At 40.7% G+C, this 25,334-nt stretch overlaps 1 protein-coding gene across 1 annotated transcript in view; it reads right to left on the reverse strand.

The window, feature by feature from the left end:
* Positions 1 to 233: 233 nt before the first annotated feature.
* The window catches only part of xrn1 (5'-3' exoribonuclease 1), a 28,318-nt gene continuing 3,217 nt past the window's right edge, over positions 234 to 25,334 (reverse strand). Inside the window, exons 6-41 of the mRNA XM_050074521.1 lie at positions 25,215 to 25,300; positions 25,011 to 25,098; positions 24,002 to 24,170; positions 23,719 to 23,786; positions 23,192 to 23,329; positions 22,894 to 23,042; positions 22,623 to 22,712; positions 21,754 to 21,910; positions 21,471 to 21,590; positions 21,187 to 21,356; positions 19,212 to 19,329; positions 18,908 to 19,003; positions 17,223 to 17,326; positions 16,683 to 16,817; positions 15,754 to 15,916; positions 15,072 to 15,185; positions 14,571 to 14,669; positions 14,313 to 14,428; positions 13,814 to 13,960; positions 12,951 to 13,040; positions 12,288 to 12,423; positions 12,073 to 12,129; positions 11,836 to 11,968; positions 11,605 to 11,674; positions 11,195 to 11,390; positions 10,948 to 11,037; positions 10,765 to 10,836; positions 10,111 to 10,155; positions 9,787 to 9,867; positions 9,413 to 9,562; positions 7,740 to 7,866; positions 7,439 to 7,611; positions 7,168 to 7,278; positions 4,521 to 4,626; positions 3,992 to 4,173; positions 234 to 3,855 (exon numbers count right to left, since the gene is read on the reverse strand). Of these exons, the coding sequence (XP_049930478.1) occupies positions 3,502 to 3,855; positions 3,992 to 4,173; positions 4,521 to 4,626; positions 7,168 to 7,278; positions 7,439 to 7,611; positions 7,740 to 7,866; positions 9,413 to 9,562; positions 9,787 to 9,867; positions 10,111 to 10,155; positions 10,765 to 10,836; positions 10,948 to 11,037; positions 11,195 to 11,390; positions 11,605 to 11,674; positions 11,836 to 11,968; positions 12,073 to 12,129; positions 12,288 to 12,423; positions 12,951 to 13,040; positions 13,814 to 13,960; positions 14,313 to 14,428; positions 14,571 to 14,669; positions 15,072 to 15,185; positions 15,754 to 15,916; positions 16,683 to 16,817; positions 17,223 to 17,326; positions 18,908 to 19,003; positions 19,212 to 19,329; positions 21,187 to 21,356; positions 21,471 to 21,590; positions 21,754 to 21,910; positions 22,623 to 22,712; positions 22,894 to 23,042; positions 23,192 to 23,329; positions 23,719 to 23,786; positions 24,002 to 24,170; positions 25,011 to 25,098; positions 25,215 to 25,300 (4,500 nt within the window). The 3' untranslated portion in view covers positions 234 to 3,501. The remainder of the gene's footprint in view (positions 3,856 to 3,991; positions 4,174 to 4,520; positions 4,627 to 7,167; positions 7,279 to 7,438; positions 7,612 to 7,739; positions 7,867 to 9,412; positions 9,563 to 9,786; positions 9,868 to 10,110; positions 10,156 to 10,764; positions 10,837 to 10,947; positions 11,038 to 11,194; positions 11,391 to 11,604; positions 11,675 to 11,835; positions 11,969 to 12,072; positions 12,130 to 12,287; positions 12,424 to 12,950; positions 13,041 to 13,813; positions 13,961 to 14,312; positions 14,429 to 14,570; positions 14,670 to 15,071; positions 15,186 to 15,753; positions 15,917 to 16,682; positions 16,818 to 17,222; positions 17,327 to 18,907; positions 19,004 to 19,211; positions 19,330 to 21,186; positions 21,357 to 21,470; positions 21,591 to 21,753; positions 21,911 to 22,622; positions 22,713 to 22,893; positions 23,043 to 23,191; positions 23,330 to 23,718; positions 23,787 to 24,001; positions 24,171 to 25,010; positions 25,099 to 25,214; positions 25,301 to 25,334) is intronic.

Genomic DNA, 25,334 nt, shown 5'->3' on the forward strand with positions numbered 1-25,334 from the left:
CCAGTTCTCTTCGTACATTCATGGGAATGATGAACGTCCAGTTTGTGATACTGCAAATGCAAGGGCTTTGCCTTTGCTGTAATGTGTCTATGGTTGTTCTCATGCATCGTATTAAATAAAGGGGAAATATCCAAAAATACTTAAATTGTTTGTTAATGTATTTGTTTAATTATCAGAAGAAAAAAAAGATCTGGCAGTGAGCACAGTTTGACACCAAAAAGAGGCAGCCACGTTGTAACAAAAGATTTACTTTATTAAATCGATATGTACAGCACATTCCTGAATCAAAAAAGCAAGTCATTATCTCTTCATTTTTTTTATTTCCAAACAAAAAAAAAACAAAAAAAAAAAACATATTATGCAACAGGTGTGCTTCGATTTTCAAAATGTTTTAAAACGTCCCCTTATTGCACCAGAGCCTTACAGCCTAGAGTCTCGGGGTCGGCGTAAGGATATCAGCAATAAAACAACAATCACACCACAAGCATACTGTACGCCTGCGTGCCTCAAGACAAGGACAAAGTAAAGACACTTTATGAGTCGCTACAGCTACTTCTATCGATGTAGCTCTCCCATAAACATTACTGAAATGATAATTATTCAGAAAGCTTAGAAAAGACCCCAAGACCGTCTATAAAAAGGGTATACATAAAATCCATAGCTTGAAAAGAAAGATCTTTAAAATGGGGAGATTGTGTGTGTGTGTGTGTGTGTGTGTGTGTGTGTGTGTGTGTGTGTGTGTGTATGTGCTAGTGTAAATAAGTCCAGATGTGCACAGAGGTTTACAAGAAAGCCCAGAATTTCAAAATAGCCAAACGTCTTATAAACCACCAACCGAGACCTGGAGGAAAGTTTCAATAGCATCTTAGTGACGCTGAATTTAGCGGTTACATAATGTTTTAAATATATTAGTACTCATTACATAACAGTTACAGTGCTCTTTGGCTGCATTTACACAGATACAAAAATTTTATTTTCTATCCTTATTGGACTGTTTGATCTCAGTATATCAACGCTTACTTTTTTCTCTGCACTTAATCAAGACAATTAAGTTGTAACAAAAGCTCATCAATTATCAACTGTGTGTGGTTCTCCAAACGTACGACACACACCTCACTTAGAACTATTTATACAAAAATATCTCAGTGAAATTAAAACTTTTGACAAATACAAACTATTTTAACATCGGTCAGAAATCTTCACACAATCCATTAAAATCTTTAATGTTGGTTTGTATTTCAAATAAAATGTCAGAAGTACATAATTAGTACATGAAAAATGTCTCATCTTAGCAGTTTAAAAATAAATGTTTTTTTTGCACCTGTGTAAAATCAGCCACAAACTGCCGCTATCCAATTTAAAAAGCTGATTGACTTTGTATTAGGTTGCTTTTGGAATCTGGCAGTGTAAAGGTCCCTGTGGGTCCAATAGAACTCAACAAATCTGAGTCAGTTTGTATTTTGCACCAATAAAACAACTTCCTCCAAAGGTCCAGTTTATAAAGAAATAACCGACAAATAAAAAAAAGCCTCTGGCAATTTTAACACTTGTTGGAATTTTAATCTGGGTTATATGCTGGTGTACAACAGCTCTGCAGTGGCAATATCATCATGTGGTGTGTATTTAATAATCCAATAGTTTCTCATATCATAATTCTGCACTGTGGAACGACAGTGCGCATTTAACTTTTTACTTTGGCCGAGTCATTATCAAACCATAAAAAAGGTACAAAAATGCAGCAAGGCGTCAAAAGACTGACGGAAATAAAAAGGCTGTCAAACTTGATGGGAAACGATCACAAAACAAGGGCAAACATTAAAACAGATAATCTATGTTGGCCTGACCAACACCACTGATCCAAACCTGACAACATGGATGTATTTTGATACAAATACACAGCATCATGTGCCCTCAAACTAGCTTTCTAAAGACACGTAAATAAATTAGTATGTCTGAGTATTCAGAGGGAGAAGCAGGAAGGTGTTGCCACTGCAGTGCAAATCTGAAGCTAGAGTATGAAGTGTACGTGTCCCTGAGAACCAAGATTCATTGATTGAAGAGGACTATCTGCACTGTGTGACCAGGAGCGTGATAAATCTCGACATATCTGCACTATGTGTTCTCAGTCTACGCTGCCGTGGAGCCTGCTGTGGGGACCAAAACTAAAACTAAGGCAATAGCAGCACCTCAACTCAGTAAAAACTCTCCTGCTTCTCAGCTGTAAACGAACCAAAGCGACACTGTGAGGAGGGGTAGATGGACGGTGCTAAGACTGACACTGTAAAAGGCTGGAAGACATACAATGGTTTCTAATTCTACGGGCTGTATCGATGCTCAGACTAACACTTACAGAACAAAGTAGTGTATGAATGATCATGTTTTTGCACTTAAGTTAAGGTTTGACTATGTCTTTTTGCCACTTGGATGTTTATCTAAAATGCATATTTAATGAATACGATGCATTTTTAAGGCAGTGTTTCACTTTACTAGAACTTTCATACAATCAGACCAAGCTCAATAAACAACCATGGGAATTTTTTTTTCATAATTAATTTTAGTCAGAAGATTATTCTGTCTACATCAATCAATATGGCGGCCCATTTCCACCAATTTGATGAAAAACAATCCTCTAAGGTATCATGATAAACTCTCTAAAAATAAAGACCTAGTTGCTCAAATAAATGACCAAAATAATGACTTACTTTTTTTTTTAGAAATAATGACTTGATAATTAGTATTGTGAACTTTCTCAAAATAATGACCACTAACTCATTATTTTGAGCAAGTTTGTCATTATTTTGCAATTCGTGTTTATTACAACTTGGGCTGTATTTTTTAGCTCAGGCCGGCACTGCTGACAGATTCCGAGACCTCAGGAATTATTTGGTGTGTGCTATGTTAACACAGCCGACAGATTTAATAGCAGAGTTACAAAAATAAAATGAGAGCTTAAATAAGCCAAAGTTTTCAATTAAGGACTTAATAAAGCACTAATATTCTGATTCAAATAAATAAGACGCTAATCAATTCTGCTAAGAAGAGTAATCTGCCTACTAAATTTATCTCGTTTAGACCCAAAGAGGGGGAAAAAATTGAACTTTGGCTGCATCCCAGAATGTACCTTCCTTTCTGAACCATTAAGCACACTGTACAGCTAACTGGCCAAAAACAAGCTTAAAGAAGGGATTGCGGAACTACAATAACCAGGTTACACTGGCATAACTGATCTCAAGAGAAGACGTGAAGGGACGATGGAATTCTGTTGTATATTTTTGTCTCATTGTGATTTATGTTAATGTGGGAATAATCGAGTTTGCTAGAGTTTGCAACGTATGACGTAAAAATAAGAAACTTTCACATCAATGAGGTTTTGATCAGGGATGCTGAGTCAGGCTTTAAAACAGCAGCTTAAAAACACTAAACACACACTCTCTCTCTCTCTCTCTCTCTCTCTCTCTCTCTCTCTCTCTCCTCTCACACACACAGACACACACAAGCTCATTACTCAGAGACTTTAGCCGCCTCGAAGTTGACAGCCAGCTTTCTTTGCTTCCTCTTGGAGGAGGAGCCGGGGGTGTGGCCTGTCACTGGGACATTTTGTCGAGGGGGCGTGCGCAGGGCTGCTGACGTTGTGGAAACGGCTTCTCCTAGGCCAGGACTGGACGGGGAGGGGTTGCTGTTGGCGGCGTATTGGTGCGGCTGGTCGACTTTGCCGCCCTCACTCTGAACAAGTGATTGGCCAAAGGGTTGGTTCTGGGCCTTCAGTGACTGGTTTCTGCTCACAACGTGGGCAGCGCTGTAAAACTCTCGAGCTTCCTGGTTCTTCTTGTTGGCTGAGGCTCGCTTCTTAGTCACCTGTTAAGGTTAGAGGACAAACAGAAATCATGGGTCACTATGACTACAGCGTTATAAAAAAAATGTGGCACACAAAATAGAAATACAGCTAATTATTTCTACAAATATTGAAGTTGTTCATATGTGATAAGTCTACCTGTAACGGGATAAACTGGTTGTGTGAGCCGATGGGCAGTGTCGTTGCAGGCTGGGGGCGGGCGGCACCAGGGAAGGTTCCTGCTGCTGCGTAGAACGGCTGGTTTTGGTGGTGGTGAGGAGGCAGCGGCATTCCCCACATAGGTGCAGGGCCGTAACCCTGCGGAGGCAACAGCAAACCACCTAAAGAAAAAGAGCACACTCATGAGATAACGGCACATAAAGGTTCAAATTAATTTATTTGTATGGCTCTTTACCTCAACAAAGTCTCATATGACAAAATATTCCAATTACAGGGAACAGACAAATAAAGGGACAAATAAAAAGACAAATTGAAACAAGAATTTCCATAATCTCGCAAAAATGTGTATTTGTAAAAGCTGTGTTAAACGGTTCTGACCTCTAGGTAATGCCATAAACAACTGACAAGGAACTGTAGATGAGGAATCATGCTGAAAGTAATCTTGCTGATGACAGCTGCTCCATCTAATACAGATTATTCATCTAAAATGTAAGGAGAGAAGACTGACCTTGCTGGCTGAAAACAGGGTTCATGGCTCCTAAGGGTGGGGGTCGTATCTGGCCCACTCCTGGATATAGAGCAGGTGGGATAGGGAAGCCTGATCCCACTGAGTTCTAGAGATAAGAGGAAGCAGACGAAGAAGATTTAATTGTAGATCTGAACAATAATACCACGGAAAGATTAGCACTCATGCTGGTGTGCTGCTAATAAACAAACATCTATTTATGCACATTCACATTCCCTTTCTTTGGACAGCCGTGTTAAAACCATGCTTTAGTAATAGCTAAATATTATCCAGAATGATCACGTAATGTTTGTCAACCTGCTTAATTTCTTTCTTTCTTTCTTTCTTTCTTGGGGTACCAAGAAATGGGGATACAGCCTCTGCTAACCTGTCAAGTTGCAGTTACAGTTTACATCCATGTCTGTGAAACATGGATGCTTCACACACATCTTCCTCCCGGCAGAACAAAAGATCTATACAATCAGCACAGTTTCAAGGTGGACACCCAAGATTAGTGTCACCAAGTCTGTATCTGACCAAATGTCTCCCCTTCTGTTCCTGAGATATAGAACATTGAATAATGGCCAGAAAAGTGTTTTCGCAGAACATGATGATGTCACAATGAAGCTGACCTTTGACCTTTTGGATAAAATATGGCATTACTTCATTATTTTATCTTATTTGACATTTGTGTGAAATTTTGTCAAAATTAGCGCATGAACTCTTTAGTTATGGTCAAAAACATGTTTGGTGTGGTCACAGTGACCTTGACTTTTGACCTTCAACAACCAAATTCGAATTGGTTCATTCTTGAGTCCAAGTGGATGTTTGTGTCAAATTTGAGGAAATTCTCTCAAGGTGTTCTAGAGATATCGTGTTCACGAGAATGAGATGGATGCAAGGCCACAGTGACCTTTGACTATCAATATCTGAAAAAAGTTCATTGTTGAGTCCAAGTGGATGTTTGTGCAAAACTGGGAAAAAAAATCCTTCAAGGTGTTCTTGAGATATCATGTTTACAAGAAAAAGACAGACGAGGTCACAGTGACCTTGACCTTTGACCACCAAAAACAAATCTGTAAATCATTAAAGGATAACTTTGGTATTTTTCAACCTGGGCCCTATTTCCCCATGTGTATGTGTGCGTATGATTCATGGGTACAACTCGTTCTAAAATTGGTTCAGTATTGAGGGAGGCGGATGCAGCTGGGAGCCGCGAAACGAGCTAAAACGGTAACGGGGGCAAATGCGTCCCGTATAAGTTTGCGCATTAAAAGTGCTTTTTTTCGCCACTGACCGGTTCAGATCGCCAGTGCTATCTCTGTAAATAGCATACTAAGCGTTTCCCTTACCCTTCACTTGCTCTGGGCTGTGACGTCATCTCGCGAGAGCTTTGCTTGTTGCCGGAAGAAAACAGAGGAGCCATGCAGAGCGCCGCTCAGAGTGGCGCTGGTTGTCCCAGAGTACAGTTGAGAGTTTTACTGCATCGATTGAAAACAATTGTTCGTGTTTGTGCTTATCCGAATTGCAAGAACAGGATGTCACGCAACACCCCGTACAGCTTTCATAAGAACAGGATGTCACGCAACACCCCGTACAGCTTTCATAGGCTGCCTTTGTCAGATGGCGAGATGCTGAAGTTGTGGCTAGTCGTGCTACAAATGGATGCTAACACTCCTGTCCAGACACTGCGCCTTGCAGACCATCGGGTCTGCAGTGCTCACTTCTCCCAAGATGACTACTGCCAGCCGAAGCAGAGAAGACATCCAATCCCGAAACACCTCTTCCTCAAGAAAACGGCTGTCCCACGAGTAGAGAAAGCTACAGACACAGTGGAGCAAAGCTCTCGCCAGATGACGTCACACAGTTCAGAGGTAAGGGAAACGCTTACTATGCTATTTACAGAGATAGCACTGGCGATCTGAACCGGTCAGTGGCGAAAAAAAGCACTTTTAACGCGCAAACTTATACGGGACGCATTTGCCCCCGTTACCGTTTTAGCTCATTCCGCGGCTCCCGGTTGCATCCACCTCCCTCAATACTGAACCAATTTTAGAATGAGTTGTACCTATGAATCATACGCACACATACACATGGGGAAATAGGGCCCAGGTTGAAAAATACCGAAGTTATCCTTTAAGCCAACATGGACATTGGTGCCAAATTTGAAGAAATTGGGGTGTCGGTGGCTTAGTGCATAGAGCAGGCCCCCATGTACAAGGCTGTTGCCGCAGCAGCCTGGGTTCGACTCCAGCCTGTGGCCCTTTGCTGCATGTCATTACCCCTCTCTCTCTCCTCCTTCATGCTTAACTGTCCTATCTATAAAGGCAAAAAATGCCCAAAAAAATCTTTAAAAAAAAAAAAAAAAAATATTGAAGAAATTCCCTCAAGGTGTTCTTAACATATCGCATTTACAAGAATAGAACTATCAGACAATATAGGATATAATTCCTCTGGCCACGACTAATGCAAGCGCAGATGCATAAACACACTGGGTGGCCCGGCAAAATAGTTGAACCTCGCTAATATTTTAAAACTAGAACAAAAAAAAGGAACAAATAGTGCAACTATGGCATTGCAAGCAAACATTCTCACACTCTCTTATACACAGAAACAGTAATGTTTGTGTGTGTGTGTGTGTGTGTTGTACCAGTCTTTGGAGGGCAAAGAAGGCAGCTTTCTCCTTGGCATCATTTTGTGATTGGCACTGGGGACCGTGAACCATCAACCCATTGGACAGCTTCACCTGACACACTACTGTCTGTGGAGACAGAGGATGTTAGAGCAACCACACACAGACAAAGACACACTTATCGGCTGAGGTTTCTTGCATATATCTACAGCGTGCAGGTAAATAAAGCACTAAAACAGAACTAAATTCTATGTTGCTAAAAAGACAAACATGCACTGCACTGTGTTACCTGTCTGTTGCCTATGAAGCTGAAATCAGGAGGTGCCATTCCCAACCCTGCACAGACACATGCCAGCTCTGACACCTTGCTGGTCAGCACAGCGTTGGAGAGGTTGGGAGATCCCGCCAGAGTGGGAGAAGCTATCACAGCTGCGTCACTGTGGGGAGTGTTCATATTTGCTGCTGGAAAATGGGATGAGAGGGAGAAATAAAAACATGGCTGACACTGTATACAGACAGAAACTCCACTTTCTGGGTTTGGAAACCTGGTCGCAGTACATTTGCCTGTGGTGTAGTCATTTTATACATACCTAGTTTCTTGGATGATCTTCTCCTGCTCTGCTGCTGACTAACTGTGTTAGCTGCCTCCTGGGATGAGGGACTTCCTGTTCCAGCGCCGTCAATCTTTAGCATCTCCTTCAGCATCAGAGTTCCCTTCTAGAAAAACGAACAACACACAAACAGTTCAATTATCCTAGCCTGTCCTAGTAATAATAATAATAATGATGACAATAATAATAGCTAGTTTTTTAGTGCCTTTTAAGGGACCCGAGGACACTTCACAACAAAACAACAAATAAAACAAAAGACTTTTTATTTTATTGTTTTTAATTGTATTGTTGTAACGTTGACTTGTTGTTTTTACTTTGAACTGAACTGTTCTTTTGTATTGTGTTATTTTCAGTGTTGGGCAGTAGCATCACTACAAGTAGCAACCTAATTAATTTAACTACATTTCTCAGTAGCATGGTGGTAACCTCATTACTTTCTGAGTCAAATAGCTTTTCAGTAGCAAAGTTGATTAATTGACCAAGTCCTGTGGCAATGTCCACAAAAAATACATGCTATTTTTCCCAGGAAAAGCTGTGAAGTGCAGCTTTGTTTCAGGGTATTAAACCTGGAGATAAGTAATGTGACTGACTCCAGCGCAACACCAAGGCATGTAGACGTGGGAAGCACTTCCACATGACATCACATACTAATCCTTCAGTTTACTCTGCTTGCTGCTTCGCTATTGGCTTTTCTTGGCAAGACCCGTCCCACTCTGCCTCTGATTGGCTACACTGCACTTCTTGATGCATCTCTCATATGTTTTGCCTATAAACTGGATACATTTTGTAGATTTGCAGTGGACACTGGAGAAATAGACACAACAAGGGCCAGGAAAAGAGCTGAGAGACAGAGAACAGTATTAAGAAGGAAAGAGGAGAGAGAGAGGGTGACATGTTCATGTTCATGTTCTTGCCTAAAAGGCTTAAAAACTATAAAGGCCAAACTGTTTTAAAATCATGATGGAGCAGGAAGAGAACACGTGGCCATGTACATTGTTAAAGAGGCTTGAACAAAGTCATTTCAGCCTGTTATGATCACACACACTAGCCTGCTGCTGGTTGAAAAAACTGTGCATAACAAAAACATGATGCAGTGCTCTGCGAGGTAAAATTACGGTTTTTGGAGTCTGGTGGCTTTGAGGAGAGAAAAATATAGTGGCTTCAGTTCCCTGTTGGAAAGGGCTGTGTGACAGCAAGGTGACATGGTGAAAATATTACACTGACTATGGATAAGTACCTCATACAACCACACTTCCAAAAATCTTTTTAGTTATTATTTACTGCTCTTACCTACATCACTGTGTTTTGCTAATGGCTGTGTGGGTGTTTTCACATAAAAAAACAGGAAAAGAATACAGATGGAACCGCCCTTTAAACGTTCAGTAGTAGTTATCAAGTGTAAACCACAGACACCCTGAGAGGACATGAGCATCAAGCAGCTGCATCTTTCTGATTCTGTGAACAAGTTGTGACTGTAGTTGTGGTTCTTCTGCAGAATCGAAATTTTTCCTCAAATTGTTCAGCTCCAGTTTTTCTATGACAGGCAGATGTGTTACAACTTTTTAGCGGTTTTAACATCTCCCAAATATCTACCCTACTCATGCATTACAAGACCACTGTCATCTTGAGCAAACTCTGTCTGAGCTACTCACCATGGCGAAGGACTGCGGAGACAACGGGCCATCTGACTGGCCATCTGATTGGCTGGTGGGTGCTTGAGCAAGAGCAGGAGGGGGCGGGGTCTGTTGGCTGCCTTTGGAGATCTTGAGACTGGCTATCAGGTCCTCAAACTCAGTCGTAGCCTAGGTGAGAGAAACGGGAAGAGATGGAAAAACAGGTAGTGGGCAGACATTAGTTTACCTATTGTGGACAAATTTAAAAATGTCTTAACAATATTCTGACTACTGTGGTTGAAAGCAAGCCACTGGGTGACACTGCAAAACTGAGAGCCTTGCACTGTCCCTTACAGTTCAAAAGAACCAGGCTGGGGAGAGGAGATTAAAAGTGTGTCTGTTTGTGTGTGTACCTTATTGGCTGTGTTCTGTTGGGGGAAAATGGAGTTGGCGTCTTCATTTTTCTTCAACAGTCTGATGCCACCAGCTGGGGCCTGCAAATGACACACACATTATTCCCTCCACACATTCACGCTTTTCTATAAATATAACAAGCCCACATGTTAAACACATTAAAGCAAAGATCTGCATCCAGCATCATACCAACAAAATTCACTATATACACACGCACAAATATACATAAATCATCTATAGATCTCTCTCTAGTGCACCAGCTTCTGCTTGTGTGTGTGTGTGTGTGTGTGTGTGTGTGTGTGTGTGTGTGTGTGTGTACTTACAGCTTTGTTAGAGTGCTGGTTCTTTCCCTGTTGGGAAAGTCCTTCCTAGAGTTGGAAACACACAAGATTGTTTTGTTAATTTTTCCTCTAACACCCAGTGAAATCTTCATGAGTGTGTTTCAAAAACAAGTGTAACACTCCACCAACACATTACCTTGAACTGCTGACTTTGAACTGCTTCATGTCAAAGTTACCGGCTATTTTCTCTTACTAAAGTCTTCTATAGTCCCCAACACAAAGCTGGGTTGCCATGAACATACAGAGGCTCCATACATTCAAAATCCCACAGAAACATTTTAAAATCATACCAAAAAAGTATTTTGTGATTAGTATTTCCATTTGTCAACACAAGTGTACTTTGGACATATGCAGCCGCCACACAAGAAACATTCTTGGGTTTTAAACATACAGAACACCAATTACACCTCAGTCCCCAGCAAGAGGACTTTGTCTGTCTGACACTTTCAAGACTAAATGCATTTGTTTTTTTTCAGCTGTACCAAACTGTGAGTCCTTGACCATGGTAGTTGCACATTTGGTGAAACATGTATAACAAGTGACACAGAGGGTCAGCACTATGCTAGCAAATCAATCTTTTCTTATATAATATTCAAAAAATCCCTCAAACACACACACTCTCACATACAGACGTACATTTTGCCAGTGAGCAGGAGGTTTGAGAGGAGGCCCAGAGTTCTGCAGAGACTGCCACACATTACTGTACTCCTGAAGATACAGAGACAGACACAGGATTAGAAAATGTATGTGTGTAAGGTCACATGGTTACAGGGCCAACAGAAGTGAGAGGAGTTTACATAGAGATGACCCTGAGGTTACCTTGTCCTGTTGTTTCTGGATGGGACCCTTAGAGGGAGAGTTCCTGTTGCCCTGCGAGGCTGCCTTCACCACACCCTGTTTGTTGTTATGCTACAAGAGTGGAGAGGTGAAAAGACGAAAAGAGTTTGTGTGAAAGGGAGGTAAAAACAGCTTGGTGAGCCTCCTGAGAGGCAACATTTCTAATTGTTTTATTAATTACAATCAGGAATATAAAACAGTTTTTCACTGGGTGGGGCTCTTCTCTTACCTGTGTGGGTATAAAGGGTGAACGTGGAGAGTGGTTCAGGCCGGACAGCTGGCGTTGGGAGTTGAAGTTTGCAGCTGCAGCCGGCTGAGGTTTGACGATGGCGGTGAGTTTGTGAGAGGAGTGATCCACTCTGGCTCCGTGGGAAAGGTTGATGAGAGCGAAGGGAGGGAGGCGGTAACAACGAGGGGACGTACACCTGAGGACAAATGAGTCATGTCTGGTTAGATACCATTCTGGTGTGGAGTGAAAGGCGTTCACTTATACGCCACAGTTTTTTCCCCACATTATTCACTATTCTGTCAGAAATTTAAGAAATTTACTTGGGAAAAAAACCTGCTTCTAAATAATACTCAACAAAAGAGTTACTGCTGCAGCAATAATCAAACTGCAGCTTCACTTAGTGCAATTACCTGATGGTGAGACCTCCAGCAAATTCTTCATCAAAAAGCACTTCATAGAGAACCTCTGCTTCGCGCTCCGCTGAAGACACAAACCCATACACAATATAAACTGTGAGAATTATGTTATTACTTAATTATGTTGTTACTTTTCTGTCATAGTAACTTTAAAAAGTGCTGAGACTTTGGTAGAATTCATAACCATATGTAGAAATATGATGAAAGAGACAAAAGTGTCCTCACCTCCTTTGATACCGATGATGGTTCCTCTGAGTCCCAGTGGGACGGTGAAGCTCTCCCTGATGTTGATCACTCTGTCAAACAGGCGATACTCTGAATCCGGGTCTGGAACCACGCCCTGCTGCTGCTCCAAGGGCTATACACACACACAAGTTGACATCACGAGGGTGATAAAAAAAAACATAATATATACACATATGCTTTTTAAAGTAATGACAAATACATGCAAAATGTACTCACCCTAAAGAGGAGATGGGGCTTGACTGTCACACGGACTTTCTTGGTGCTCTTTTTCATCTAAAAGAAGGAGGGTGAGAGTGACACAGAGATAGAGAGAATAAAAAGAGAGGTGTGTGAATTGGTGGACAGTGTGTTCACACAGAGGGAACTACTGATATTGGTAACTGGAGGAAGTATGCTGTAGTTTGAGCCTGAATTAAGTGTGTCGGAGTCACCTTGGTTTTCTCCACTGCGTCCTCAATCCTCTCCACAATGGCAGAGTCCAGCACCTGCAGGTCACATGACGTCCTGCCGATGGAGCTTACTGGGTGACTTTTCAACCATGAAGTGATTTCAGCAACCTTCTCCGCCCTGTGGGGTGACCATCAGTATCAGGGCTCATCAGCAAATACACCACTGTTTCAGTTCATTCAGAACTTAGAATCTGTTCAAACTGTGTGTGCTGAAAATATTAAATAATATTTACAAGATTTAATATATTATAATATATTTAATAATATAATATTGGAGCAAGAGGAAATCCTCCTGAGCTTATTTAGGCTGTGATTCCTTCATTTTTCATCTGACATGGCTGGCAAATATTACGGATTTTTTTTTTTTTTAATTATTTTTTTTAATCGACAGGACAGTGTGGAATGGGGAGAGAGAGAGAGTGGGGGGATGACATGCAGTAAAGGGTTGCAAGCTGGAATCGAACCTGCTACCGCTGCAGTGAGGCATCGCCTCTGTACATGGGGCGCCGCCACTATCCACTATGCTACCGACGCCCCGAAAATATTAAGGATTTTATCATATATTCATCAACAATATTGTGACTGAATCATGTGCCCAAAATCAAGACATTAAATACTATGTGTGTGTGTGTGTGTGTGTTTTACCCATTCTGGTCCACATCGGGCCAGATGTCATCTTCATAGAAAACATCATCGTGACTGTTTCTGGACACTGTGTTGAATACCTCAGAGAATCTAGACAAGAATTAAAAAAAATCATCATATTAAAATGTTGAACTAGTGCATCTTTTCACAGTATGAGTGACTAAGCTTTTTCACACATTATTTTTGACTGTACAAAGTTATCATCAGTCATCAGATTTCAGTGCAAACAGACTTTCATGCCTTATTTCCACTGCGTGAGTCAACACTTTTGGTATAAGGTCCCTTTCTCTGTTTAATTATCCACTGCAAATAGTATACCCTCAGCGTAGGCAGGATTCTCAGCTGATCACCATAGCAACGCTGCGTGAAACTGCCATGACATCATCTTAAATGCGACACTCACTGAATTCCTTTATCAGCAACCAGAGGAACATTTGCACTTTGTCAGTTGTACAGTGTAGATCTGCAGGCTGCCATTTTTTTGAAAAATTGAGTCAAGTGAATAAAAAATTGTGGACACTATTGACGGTAGCTTGGTTATTTAAAAATGGCTGGTTTGTGCCAAATGTCCCACGCAAATGACTATTCTCTCTGACTTATCAGTGGTCTGCAGTGTTTTAACTCCACCTCCTAGTATCAAATCAGCTTGCTTGGAACCTCGACCAAAATAGTACCAAAAAAAGTACCATGTACTTTTCTAATGGAAAACCAACAAAGTCCGGTTTAGTAGAGCCATGATACAGCATGCAGTGTTAATGTGGCATCAGTGCTGCTACTAAACTAAAACAACTAAAGAATTACTAACTTTCTTAACGGCAGCATTAAGTGATCTCACACCCTTTTTTCTTTTCTTTTTCTTTTACCTGTCCAGGTATTCGGCCAGCAGTTCCTCCACAGCAGCAGAGTAGAGCCACTCCTTCTCAGTTCTCTTGGTGTATCCAGGAACCTCCTCATTCTTCTTGTTGAACTTCAGGTTCAGGCCCACGTTAGCTTTTTGCTCCCCACAGGGACTGCGAACAGTGAAGAAGAAAACATTGGTGCAGAGAAATAGACAGCTGGGAAAAGTGACTTCTGACCGGTGGAGCAAACAAAACCTTAACACACTGCAAAATGCAGAATAGTCATTACAAAAATAACTAATAGGTTTTTAAAAATGCAGCTCTTAAACATACAAGGTTTCTATCTGGGGGAGTGAAGGTAGCCATCTCAATGTGTCAGATTTAATTCACAGCAGATTTACACAGGCAAATTCTTAACAATTTACATAGTTTAAAAAACAAGCTGTAAATGTCAGAATAGTAAGTGAATAAACACTGTCCATCTTAGCTATAACCAGTTTCTGAAAGGTGACTGAACACTTACTTCTTCTTGGAGCCTCTGCCAATGAAGATGCTTCCTGAGAAGCGGGAGACGAGGTAGCTGGTGATGCCCAGACGGGATGCCAGGACGTATCCGGGACAGTACTTCACACAGTACTTCTACAATACACACACATCCAGGCATACAGGGCAGGCACAAACAGGTGAGCATGGGACTTTTTCCCAAAATCAACACTATTACTGTGTGTGTGTGTGTGTGTGTGTGTGTGTGTGTGTGTGTGTGTGTGTGTTTGTTTCTTACATGTTGATTCTGGATTAAGGGCTCCAGCTGTGGTTCGTGCGGTACATTGAAGACCACTCGTACCCTGCCGTCTTTTATGACATCACTGGAGTCTTGTACCTGTTATTTAAGTAATAAAAGATTTGGTGATTCACTGGGAGACATTTCCATAAGCCAACAAGTGACGTGTTGCTTTTTAAATATGATACACGATAACAAAAAAAACACTTGTGAAATCTTGTTGGATTAAAAACATTATGATTAGGGGAGCTTTTAAAATATCTTGTTGCAATCATGTCATTACAGGAGAGAGTACCTCCAAGCTCCTTGTTTATTGATGCTACTTACTTAAGGCCTTTAGATGTAAAAGAACTAGGACTTTTGTCTAGAATTCTGTTTTATTTTTGTTTTTGTATTTTGAGAAAGAAAGCTTGTAGGTTCCTGTGTTTGAATGTCCATTATTATTATTATCATTATTACAGTGATGCGTCTTCTGACTGAAGCAGAAAAGTGATAACATACCTCGCCCATGGCTCCATAGTAAGGGTTCCCCACCATGAAGACAGTGGTTGCTGGAGGAAAGAGCTCGTCTAAGCTCTTGAAGCAGTTCAGAGACGAGTAGAAGGCCTTGATGTCCTGAGAGGATGAAGGATAACAGTCTTCTGAATTATCAGATAACAAGATGTTCATGTTTATGAATGTGTATCTGTATCAGTGATGTTACAGTTCTTTTTCTGACCAATATTAAAGGAGGTCTGTACAATATTTAGAGCATATCTATGATTCACAGGTTGTCTGTACACGGCTCTCAACATGGAGGTGCCTGAGTTGGCAGCTAGAAGCTAACCATGTTGACAGAACTCCAAAGGTCAACCCTGTCCCGATTTCAATGGTAACCACAATATGAGTGTTGGGGTTATGCCAGATAAGTCAACTAGAGGATTAAACGTTGCTACCCTCGCTAGTTGGTACCAGAATTACGAGTCAGTCATTTTAAACTTATTATAAAGATAACCAGAGGAAAGCGGAAGGAAGGAAGGAAAGAAGAAGAATGGCATGGAATAACAACAACGACAACAACAAGTGGGCGGTGGCGACTGGTGTAGCTGCAGCTTTAACCTCGCCTAGCCTTGTCGAAAAAAGTGAATTTTGTTTCCATAACTTTTATCTGTGTACTTCCCTTCTTGTATGTGTGTGCATGTACCTTAACCACCGTCTGGTAAGCAAAAGGGAGGACCTGCTTGGCCCACTGTTTCTCAAGTTCCACCACCCCATTGGCTTTGGGGACGTATTTCCTTCCAGTCAGCAACTGGCCGTACAAAACCACTGATGTCTCATTCACCATGATGCCTTTCCTCTTCAAGAAACTGCAAGAGAAAAATCACTTTAAAAAAGGAGTCATAAACACAGGCAGAACGAGAGGAGAGGTCACACTTTATCAGAATCTCAGGAAAGAAAAGGTCTTTATATTTTGAACCCAACCTACCAATTATGTTGTTGTTGGGTTTAATGCCAAGGAACTTAAAACCTTCTGGTGAGCAGTTTTACAACAGTCGTGTTTCCATTCAATTGTAAAACGAATTTTAAGCAATTTTTAGAAATGTCACAAAAATGAAAAGCTAATTAGGCATTTAAATCGAATGGCTTGGAGCAGATAAACTAGGCTCAACAAAGCATTTCTGTCAGACTACTTTACACATGGCTGTAACCTGCCAGTATTCAGAGTAGAAGAAGTAGAGGCTGCAAGCCACAAAATAAAGAGGTTACATCGACCATTCATGTCAGGTAGTATTGGCCATGTTTCACGTTGTCTGGAGACTAAGGCAAATTAGGAATATGTGGGAAGACCCTGACAGTGGAAACAGGTGCTCAGTCACCTGAGCTAACTTTGCTACAGCACAGCTTATTTGGCAAAGGTGTTTTCATATCCCATTTTGCACATCAACTAGTTTTCGACACAGGCAAAAACCACCTCAACCTAGCGTTAAAACTTTTTTGTGCAACTGAGGCAGTTTTATCAAATTTTCTAATGTGATACTTCAAAATGTCAATAAAAAATACTTTATGGAAACACAGCTGTATTAAGGGTCTCTTAATAATATTGCTGTGAAAATGTTTCAAACTGTGCCATACTGTTCTGTGAGTCCTTGGACATCCTTCACCCAGTCCTTCTGCTCCTTGTCAGATAGGCAGGTGACTTTAGTGGGAGGAGGAGTGGAGGGCCGGTCATACACTCTCTGGACACCGGGTGGTTCATCTAAAGAAAACCTGAAAAACAGCGGGAAAATTTTTCTTGTCATAGCTGACTTACTGATACAAAGACAAACTCTGTGGCAAAAATACATGCATGCTACATTTGGTGACTGCAGGCGAAGTTTCAGCAGCTCATATTTTAAAGCCACTTTGTATAGAATTTGGCGCCCCCCAGTGGTGGTGTTGAAAAGGATCACTATTTCAGTATCCACTGTTATCATATGGGTGTATCTAATCCTTCCATGCAAGTTATTGACTGATGAAATGCTTTCTATAATATTAACAAGATTCTTATGAAAGATGGGGCAATAAGTTCGTACACTGATAAATAATACATGGATAGAACTGATCCAGATTGAGAAAACTGTCAAAATCAAAAACAAGACACGTTCAGCACACTGGCCTGGTACGAATTCCTACCTTACGTCTCCATCTGACACAGCGATGATGCGAGCTTCCTCTAGATGTGGCCAGTTGACGAACACTGATTTCCCCAGTACTTGAGCAGCAGCATCATCACATATCTTAAGAGGCACAGGGAAATTTCAAAACAGAAATTGAAAAATTCAAAGCAAGTTTCCTCAGACTCAAATTTCAACAACTAGTGAAAAGTACTTCACATTATTTACGGGTGTTTAAATAACTTCTCAGAATCTAAATCGTGTTGCTGAGGAGCCCAAGTCCTGTCCATGTGTTTATCTTTTATTTAATTTCAATGTTTTTCTGTATAGGGTGAAAGTGCGTAGCATAAACCAGTGCCACACACCACAGCATTTATAGCCTAAGCTACTTTGTAATGCCTGCCTCTAGACGGACTTTTAAAATACATAAAACTCAACAACAAATACACAATAGACAAAACACAAGCTGAACAATACATACATACATTAAGAAGAAAACCTCATGACTCAACAAGAAAATACAGACACACACTATGATACATTAAGGCACCATGAAATGAGAAGCACCAGATTATTCATGACTACATGACTGATCTCTCTGAAAAACCTGTTCCTGTTTGAGTTTAAAACGATATCAGTCAGGATCCAGTTTAAGTTCTGCAGGTAAAGAATTCCACATGTTCCTCCTCCCAACAGAAAAAGCGGTTTGTCCAAATGAAGATTTACGTAAGGGCACCATCCAGTTCCTAAACCTGCAACTCTGAGTGGAACCACAAGGTCCCTGTGTGCCTGATTATATTAGAGGCATTTATAGATGAGTTTAAGATTAATAAATTGATGAGATACTCAAAATGTATCATATTTACCTTCTTAAAGGGTAACTTTGGTATTTTTGAATCTGGACCAATTTTCCAATGTTTTGTGTCTTTAATGAATGGCTGTTTCTGGATGAATAAAAAGGATTTTACTCTTAAACAGACAGACTTATCTCTGTCGGGATAGGATAATGCTGGTGGAGCCTGTCAGTGGTAAAAATAAGCACTTTTAGTGGATATACATTGACAGTGCTCAATTGTCTGCAGGGATTACATGGCAGCTTATTTTGTCTTGCTCAATACTGGACCAATTTCAAAAATAGTTGTTCCAATTAGTCACTTGAAAACATGGAAAAAGGGCAACAGGTTGAAAAACACCAAATTTTCCCTTAAAATAAAGGCTAAAACTTTAATTCGTCGATTGTATATCATAATAAGAGGCTTGGTTTTTGTAGATGTTGCTTATGACCAAGACATTCAGATTCAGATTCAGATTCAGAATACTTTATTATTACACAATAACCTAAATGTGAAAAGATCACAAAGTACATAAAACTATTTGCAGCATAAAATTGCAGACATAAGTAGGTCGATATGAGAACTAGTAAAATTAATCTTTTATAGGGACCCTGTGACTTTTCAAGAGCCCCATCTAGCCTTGCATTACTGCAGTGTCAGATGGAGACGCTGAGTAAGAATTAGCACTGCAGCAAAAATGACGCAACAACTTCATGCCATTATTAATCATTAAACAAAAAACCTTTTATTCTGTTAATTTGTCATTTTTAGACATCTCATTTAGAAAAAATAGAAACTCTTTAATCAAGTCTGCTTTTTGGCATTTTTTTCTTTCAAAGTAAGATCAGTAAAAAATCACACGAAAGCTCACCGCTTCTCCGTCTGGGCTGGGGAGGATCTCCAGCATCATGTTCTCCCCCCTGCTGCTCTGCTGGAACACGACCACCCCACTCTTCTTCTTGAAGAACTAAAAAATGAGTGAGCCCATAAACAGGAGAGAGAAGCAGAAAAGACAGAGGGGTGAAAGAGACAAAGAAAAAGATTTTAAGTATTCTACCTGCAAGAAGTCCACATGATAAATAAACATGAGCTATTACTAATGAACTTCATCAGACCCTGTGCTGTGGTTTAGAGTTTTTAACATCAACATCATGTCTGTATGTGAAAGCACAAACCTTGTGTTTGATGTGTTGCAGTGTGGGAAAGCCACAGAAGTACAGAGCTGAGCGGTCGGCACGCCTGCTGACGTGGTCCAATGGTACATGCCAGGCGTCCATAGGGATGTCTGCTTTCCTGAAACAAACAAACAAACAAACACAATACAGCAGACTTATAGCGAACATGTGCAGTGAAATCAACATGACAACAGTCAACATGTACACTAAGTGGGTTTACTGGCTCTATTGGTTCTCTTTGGTTGTGCTTGTGTGTTAAAGCACGCACACATTCCAGGTCAAGGTAAAAACAGGTCCATCCAGCCATTCTTTTTCATAAAACTGTATATCTGCACAAATGCACTGTATTATATAAAATATATTGACCTTATTCTTTGCTTGAACTAGGACACTTACGTATTGCGTAATTTTGCAATTTTACTTTGGCTTTAGAGCAGAAGAAACTCTGCTTTGTTAGACTTTACTTGCCAAATAGCTGATATTAGGCTTAAACAAATGTTATTGAGTTTATTTTATTTCATGCAAGGAAGGAAGCATCTACTTTCCCAATATGTGAATAGTCTATCCAAAAAACACCTATTTGGAAATTTGGGTTGATGTTTTTGGTGCTGTGAGGAGCTGCTCTGTAAGCACTGTGGCCTGCAGTGACAACTATTAAGAAATTGCATCTCTGTGGTGCTGACCTTTGTCTACCCCCTCCGGCTGTGAGAGTGCAGTACGAAAATACTGTCGACACGTGCTTTTGTATGTCAACTGGCTGGCACACAGCCAGCAGCTCCTCACAGCAGAACTGTGCATGTAACAGTGCAGTACAACAAGAAGGTGCAAAATCATGGTTTAAAACCAAAGTGGGGGACAATTAAAATAGTTTACAAACCTTCAGGACTAGACATTTGGACCAACATATTGGCGACTGGCTAAGTACATCTCTGTTTTGTTGTTGTTGGTTGCTTTTTGGGGGGAATGTTTGCCATCTTATTTTTGACTGAACTGAAAGGTCCAGTGTGTAGGATTTAGTGGCATCTAGCAGTAAGGTTGCAGATTGCGTGCATGAATAGCACAAATGGCCTTATCTAGAGCCAGTATTTGATTTGTCCATTCAAGGCTACTGTAGAAACAACAAGGCAAGTAATTATACAATAATAAAAACATAAGATTATATACCATTTCTGCAAATAGATGCACCTAAATCTTATTCACTGGACCTTTAATAAGCTGCCACCAAAGAACGAGTGAGAGCCACTGCTCAGTGAGCAGCTGAGAGGCAGAGGGAAAACGGCTTGTACAGTTAGCATATTTTCACGTCTAACTTGTTAGATTCAGGATTTATTTCCAAAACTAGAGCTGGTGACTGTTGGAACAGTAGAAAGACTGAGACCATTATGGTGAGCTTGTTTCTGTTGAGTTTGAATGTTTTTACTATTAATTAAAGCAATTAAGCTAGTCTTACTTTGTTGAAAGAGAGACTTGAATTCAGAAGGTGTACAGTTGTTTATTTGGTGTTCAGTGAGGAAAACAGGTGTACAATATTTCCTTTCTTGACATTCGTGAGTTTATTTTGTGTATTTATTAGACCAAAAGCTAAGAGAGCTTGCGGAATGTAGTGAACTTGCTGCTCGAGCACATTTCTCAGCTGAAGCAAGAGGCGTTATAAAGTCATTAAAAATGGCCTCATATGATTTCAGGCCATTTTCTTTTGTTGTCCCCCCGTTCACTGATAGATGTGGTACTGTGAAACCATCCGATCACAGCAGTATAACTGCAGAATGTTTGTACCAAATTTTATTTATTGTTTACAATGCCAAGAAGCAGCGTACCTCACAAGCAAAAATGGACGGTCAATATATAAAATATTACTTTCTCCTCGTGATCTTGTGTATCCTACTGGGTGGGTATATTAAAGATCATTTGACAAAGACTATTTAAGTTCATGTTAAATCAGTGTCAGGGCTGGTGGGGATGTGTGTGTACCTACCTGACATGGCAGTGGATGATGTCGGGGAACAGCTGAGGCAGGGTGGAGCTGTATGTAAAGTCTGCTTCAGGGTCATATGCATAGACTGCACACTCTGTGTGACGATTCCTGGCCTTCTCTTCTTTAGTCAGCTTCTGATTGCAGGGCTCCATAGCTGCTAGTAAGCACCTCTGTTCCATAAACACACAACACACACACACATATAGTTAAACTGTCAATGAGACTGCCTTTTTTAACCTAACTGTGGCATGATTTTTCTTGTGTGCGTGTGTGCGTGTATATACCTCATCTATGAAGGGAATGAGAACCACAGCCTCCCATTCCTGCTGCTTGCCATTGAGGTCTGTTTTAAAGTCGACAGGGTAGTATGTGATGATGGGCGAGCTTTCACTGTTCATCAGGTGCTGAAACGTCAAAAAAATATATATTATCATTTTCATGTTTGGATCTTGCATACCCCCTAAAATTTGCTGCTTTTAAAATCATGTTCCACATGAAGACTTATCTGTGATAACTGGACCTAGTAAGTGCATATACTGTACATATGTGCGTGTGGGAGTGTGTTACCCTGTAACTCTGAGGCAGCAGCTCCATGCTGGCAGCAGGCAGGACTGCCAACAGCTGCTGGAAGGGCATGAAGGGTTTCCCAAGGTCAAAGGTCAACTTTAACCCTGCTATGTTCTTGATGTCAGACAGGAAGGGCGCGTAGTGGTAGGGGTAGTACCTAGAGTGACATACACACATTATTTAAAGTGCTGATCTAAGAAAAGAACAAACTGAAGATAGCAGATACAGGGAACGCAATAAAGGGGGAAAATGCTCATATTAATGTCCTTGACTTAAAATGAATATTTTTTAAATGATTTCTCATAACTATATGATTCAGTGACTCATAACAGTCTATCTTTTTCTGATTTGTTTTCGGCTCAAAGGCACAGTTCTAGGGATGGTAGGGATGGTCTAGGGGTGGTTCTACTCTCCGGGCTTCCGTAATCAGTGGTGTGTGTTCATTTATGAAGATTATGTTGCTGAACAAAACATGTAAGCATCATAAACATTTGTTTGCCAAAGAGCTTATTTTGTGCAATAATCCAAAGTCTAACGGAAAAATCCCATACGCTGAGGAGGGAGCCAGTACAATGCTAACTTCTACTTCAGCCTGCAGGAAAACATCATCCCTGGGCCACTCTATGGCTGATGGCAGACAACACGCCGAATAATGGCCAATACCACTGTCTGGTTCATAAATCAGTGCATCCTTACATTGTTCTTTTGAAACTGGGCTTGCTGTGCAGAAATATATGAAAGTATAACTATTATCTGATACTCCCTCACTTTACAAGAGGATTTAATAAATCATCTGACTGCCTGAGACTGCTGGAACGAGAGGAAAGGAAGAGCAGAGGATAAGTGACATATGAAGAAGTTGTTCTCACCAGCTCCAGGACTGAACCCCGTGGTAATAGTAGTGGAGAATCCACTGAATACCTTCCACGTAACACTTGGCCTGCTTGGCTAGAAAGTCACTGCAAATGAGAATAAAAACATATTTTAGGGTCATCTGACTTTAAAGTGGTACATAATGCTTAAAGACACATTTCCATAATCTGTGAGCCCTAAATAGAATGTTTTCATATGGGGGAGCTCTGCCTCCTGTTGTAAGTGTTTTTATTTCTTTGCAATGTATGTGTGTGTGTGTACACTCACTCAGACACCACATCCACGCCCATCTTGGTCATATAGTAGGTGCGCTTGTACTGTCTGAACTCAGTTTCAAACATATCGTCGTCCTCTTCCTCATCGTCTCCTACTGCTCCTTTTCCTTCTCCAATCACTCTTTCTGAGAGGGCAGAATCCTACACACACACCCATATAACAAAATTATAGGAGTTATTATTTACAGGGATACATGACTGAAACTGTAAATAAAATTGAATGAATATTGGGCTTAATTTCTGTCACTGCATCCCTGGGTGTGTATAAATATTCTGACATAAGAACAGACCTCATTCTCGTTGGTGTCTTTGCTGGCGGCTTCCTTTTCTGCTGCCAATCCGGCCGCCTCGTTCAGATACTTGTTACCAACTTTACTCTCAAACCACTTCAAGTCCACAAACACCTCGCTGAAATGTTCCCGGTCAAACTGGAGGAATGTCGGAAAGGAAGGAACAGTGTCACATATTTTAACCTTTATTTATGGCGCATGACATAAATAAGCATGACACTGAGTATATTAAATTGTGTGGACCTTGAACTATTAACTAAGGAGAGATGTGGGCCCTGTGGATGGACCTGTTGGGAACCACTGCTCTCAGATATATACAGCAGAATCATAGAAATAGAATGAGATTCTATTTCAATGAGTAGAACACAGTAAGCAGTGCAGGTAAGAATAAAAAGTAGTGCAGAAAGTCTGAATACAAGCTGTGCTAACAGTACACATTATATACAGAATAGGGGTATGATATGAATAAGTGTAAACTGTATTGATCTTGTATGTATCATATAGACAGTGGTGTGATTTTGTCTCACCTCAGCAAGCTTCTCCAAGTATTTCTCAAAGTTTCTGAGGTTTAGATGGCCATTCTCATTCAGATAACCTGAGTCAGGAAACAGGATTCAGTTTGTTGTTTTTATGTGTGTGATATACATCATAGAGGCAGGACACACAGCTGACATGTATAAACTATCTGACCGGCACAAACAATACCTTAAACAGACTAATCACTCTTGCTTGGTATTTGCACGCAACATTTGAAATCTCATTTAAAATGAGTGTGATGGTACAATATTTATTTGTGCATGTGTCTCTCACCCCCCATGCTGGGCAGAGCACTGATGTAGGTCTTGTACAGCAGCGGCAGAGCATCATGACTGATGTGAAGATGAGGGAGGTGAGGGATGAAATCGTTTCCCACTAGAAACCCCATTAGAATCCAGTCGTCTATTATTCGCTCCAAGTCATAAGCAGAACCGAGATGACTCTGTAAAAACACCCACAGACATATTCAGAATACAGAGCAAATGCCATACGGCAAAGTGGCATATATTAAGGGGACCCTTAACCCCAAAATCAAAAATACATATTTTTCCTCTAACCTGCAGTGCTATTTATGAATCTAGATTGTTTTGGTGAGTTGCTGAGTGTTGGGGCTACTGTCCGTAGAGATGTCTGCCTTCTCTACTATATAATGGAACTAGATGGCACTCAGCTCGTGGTGCTCAAAAAGTCAAAAAAATACAGCAATGTCTCTTTCTAGAAATCATGTCAGAAACGACTTTCTTTCTACCGACTACACCCGCCAACCGGATCAAGAATGCGCAGAAGAATGCGTGCATCCACTGCTAGCTCACCTAGCACCACTGAGCTGGCTAACATTACAGCTCAGCTGCAATTAGTGTTTATGAGCTGTCACGAGCAGGAGCCTCTTATCCGTGAATAGATGCACTAATCCTTCTGCACAGTCATTCAGCTGGTGGGTGTAGATTATTAGAAAGAAAACATTTCCTACACGACACTGCTTATAACAAGGTCTGTGGATTATCTTGAGTAACTGGGTCATGATTTCTGGAAAGAGACATTGCTGTTGAGTTTTTCGAATGTATTTTTTAGTGCTTCGAGCACCATAAGCTGAGTGCCATCTAGTTCTATAATACTGAAGAGAGGGCAGACGTCTCTTTGTTCACTTTGGGTGAACCGTCCCTTTAAAGACAAAAAATCTTCAAGTAAAACCTTCCCTGACATGAAAATCATGTATAGTTTTATAATTATACTAATAGTGTAAGTGTGTGTGTGTGTGTGTGTGTGTGTGACTCTCTCTCACCCTGAGCGCCGAGAACTCATAGTCTATGTACTCCCTCATCAGAGATAAGTGAAGCAAGTGAAAAGTTGTCTCCTCTGGAGCCGTTATCCTAGAAGAGAAGATCACACTAGGTTTCAGAGAAAGAAATCAAACTGGTAGAACAAAAAATGACAGAAAAGATATCAAATAAAACTATACAAAAAAAAAAAAGACAAGGAAAAGAACCTTTTCTGGTTTTTCTTTCCTCCAAAGCGGACCTCTTCTCTGAGCAGGGAGAAATTTGGCTCATGGCTGGTCAAACCCAACATGATCTACAACACAGAGAGCAAGACGTGTGAGCATCCA

This window comes from Epinephelus moara, chromosome 21, assembly GCF_006386435.1.
Source record: "Epinephelus moara isolate mb chromosome 21, YSFRI_EMoa_1.0, whole genome shotgun sequence".
NCBI lineage: Eukaryota > Metazoa > Chordata > Actinopteri > Perciformes > Serranidae > Epinephelus > Epinephelus moara.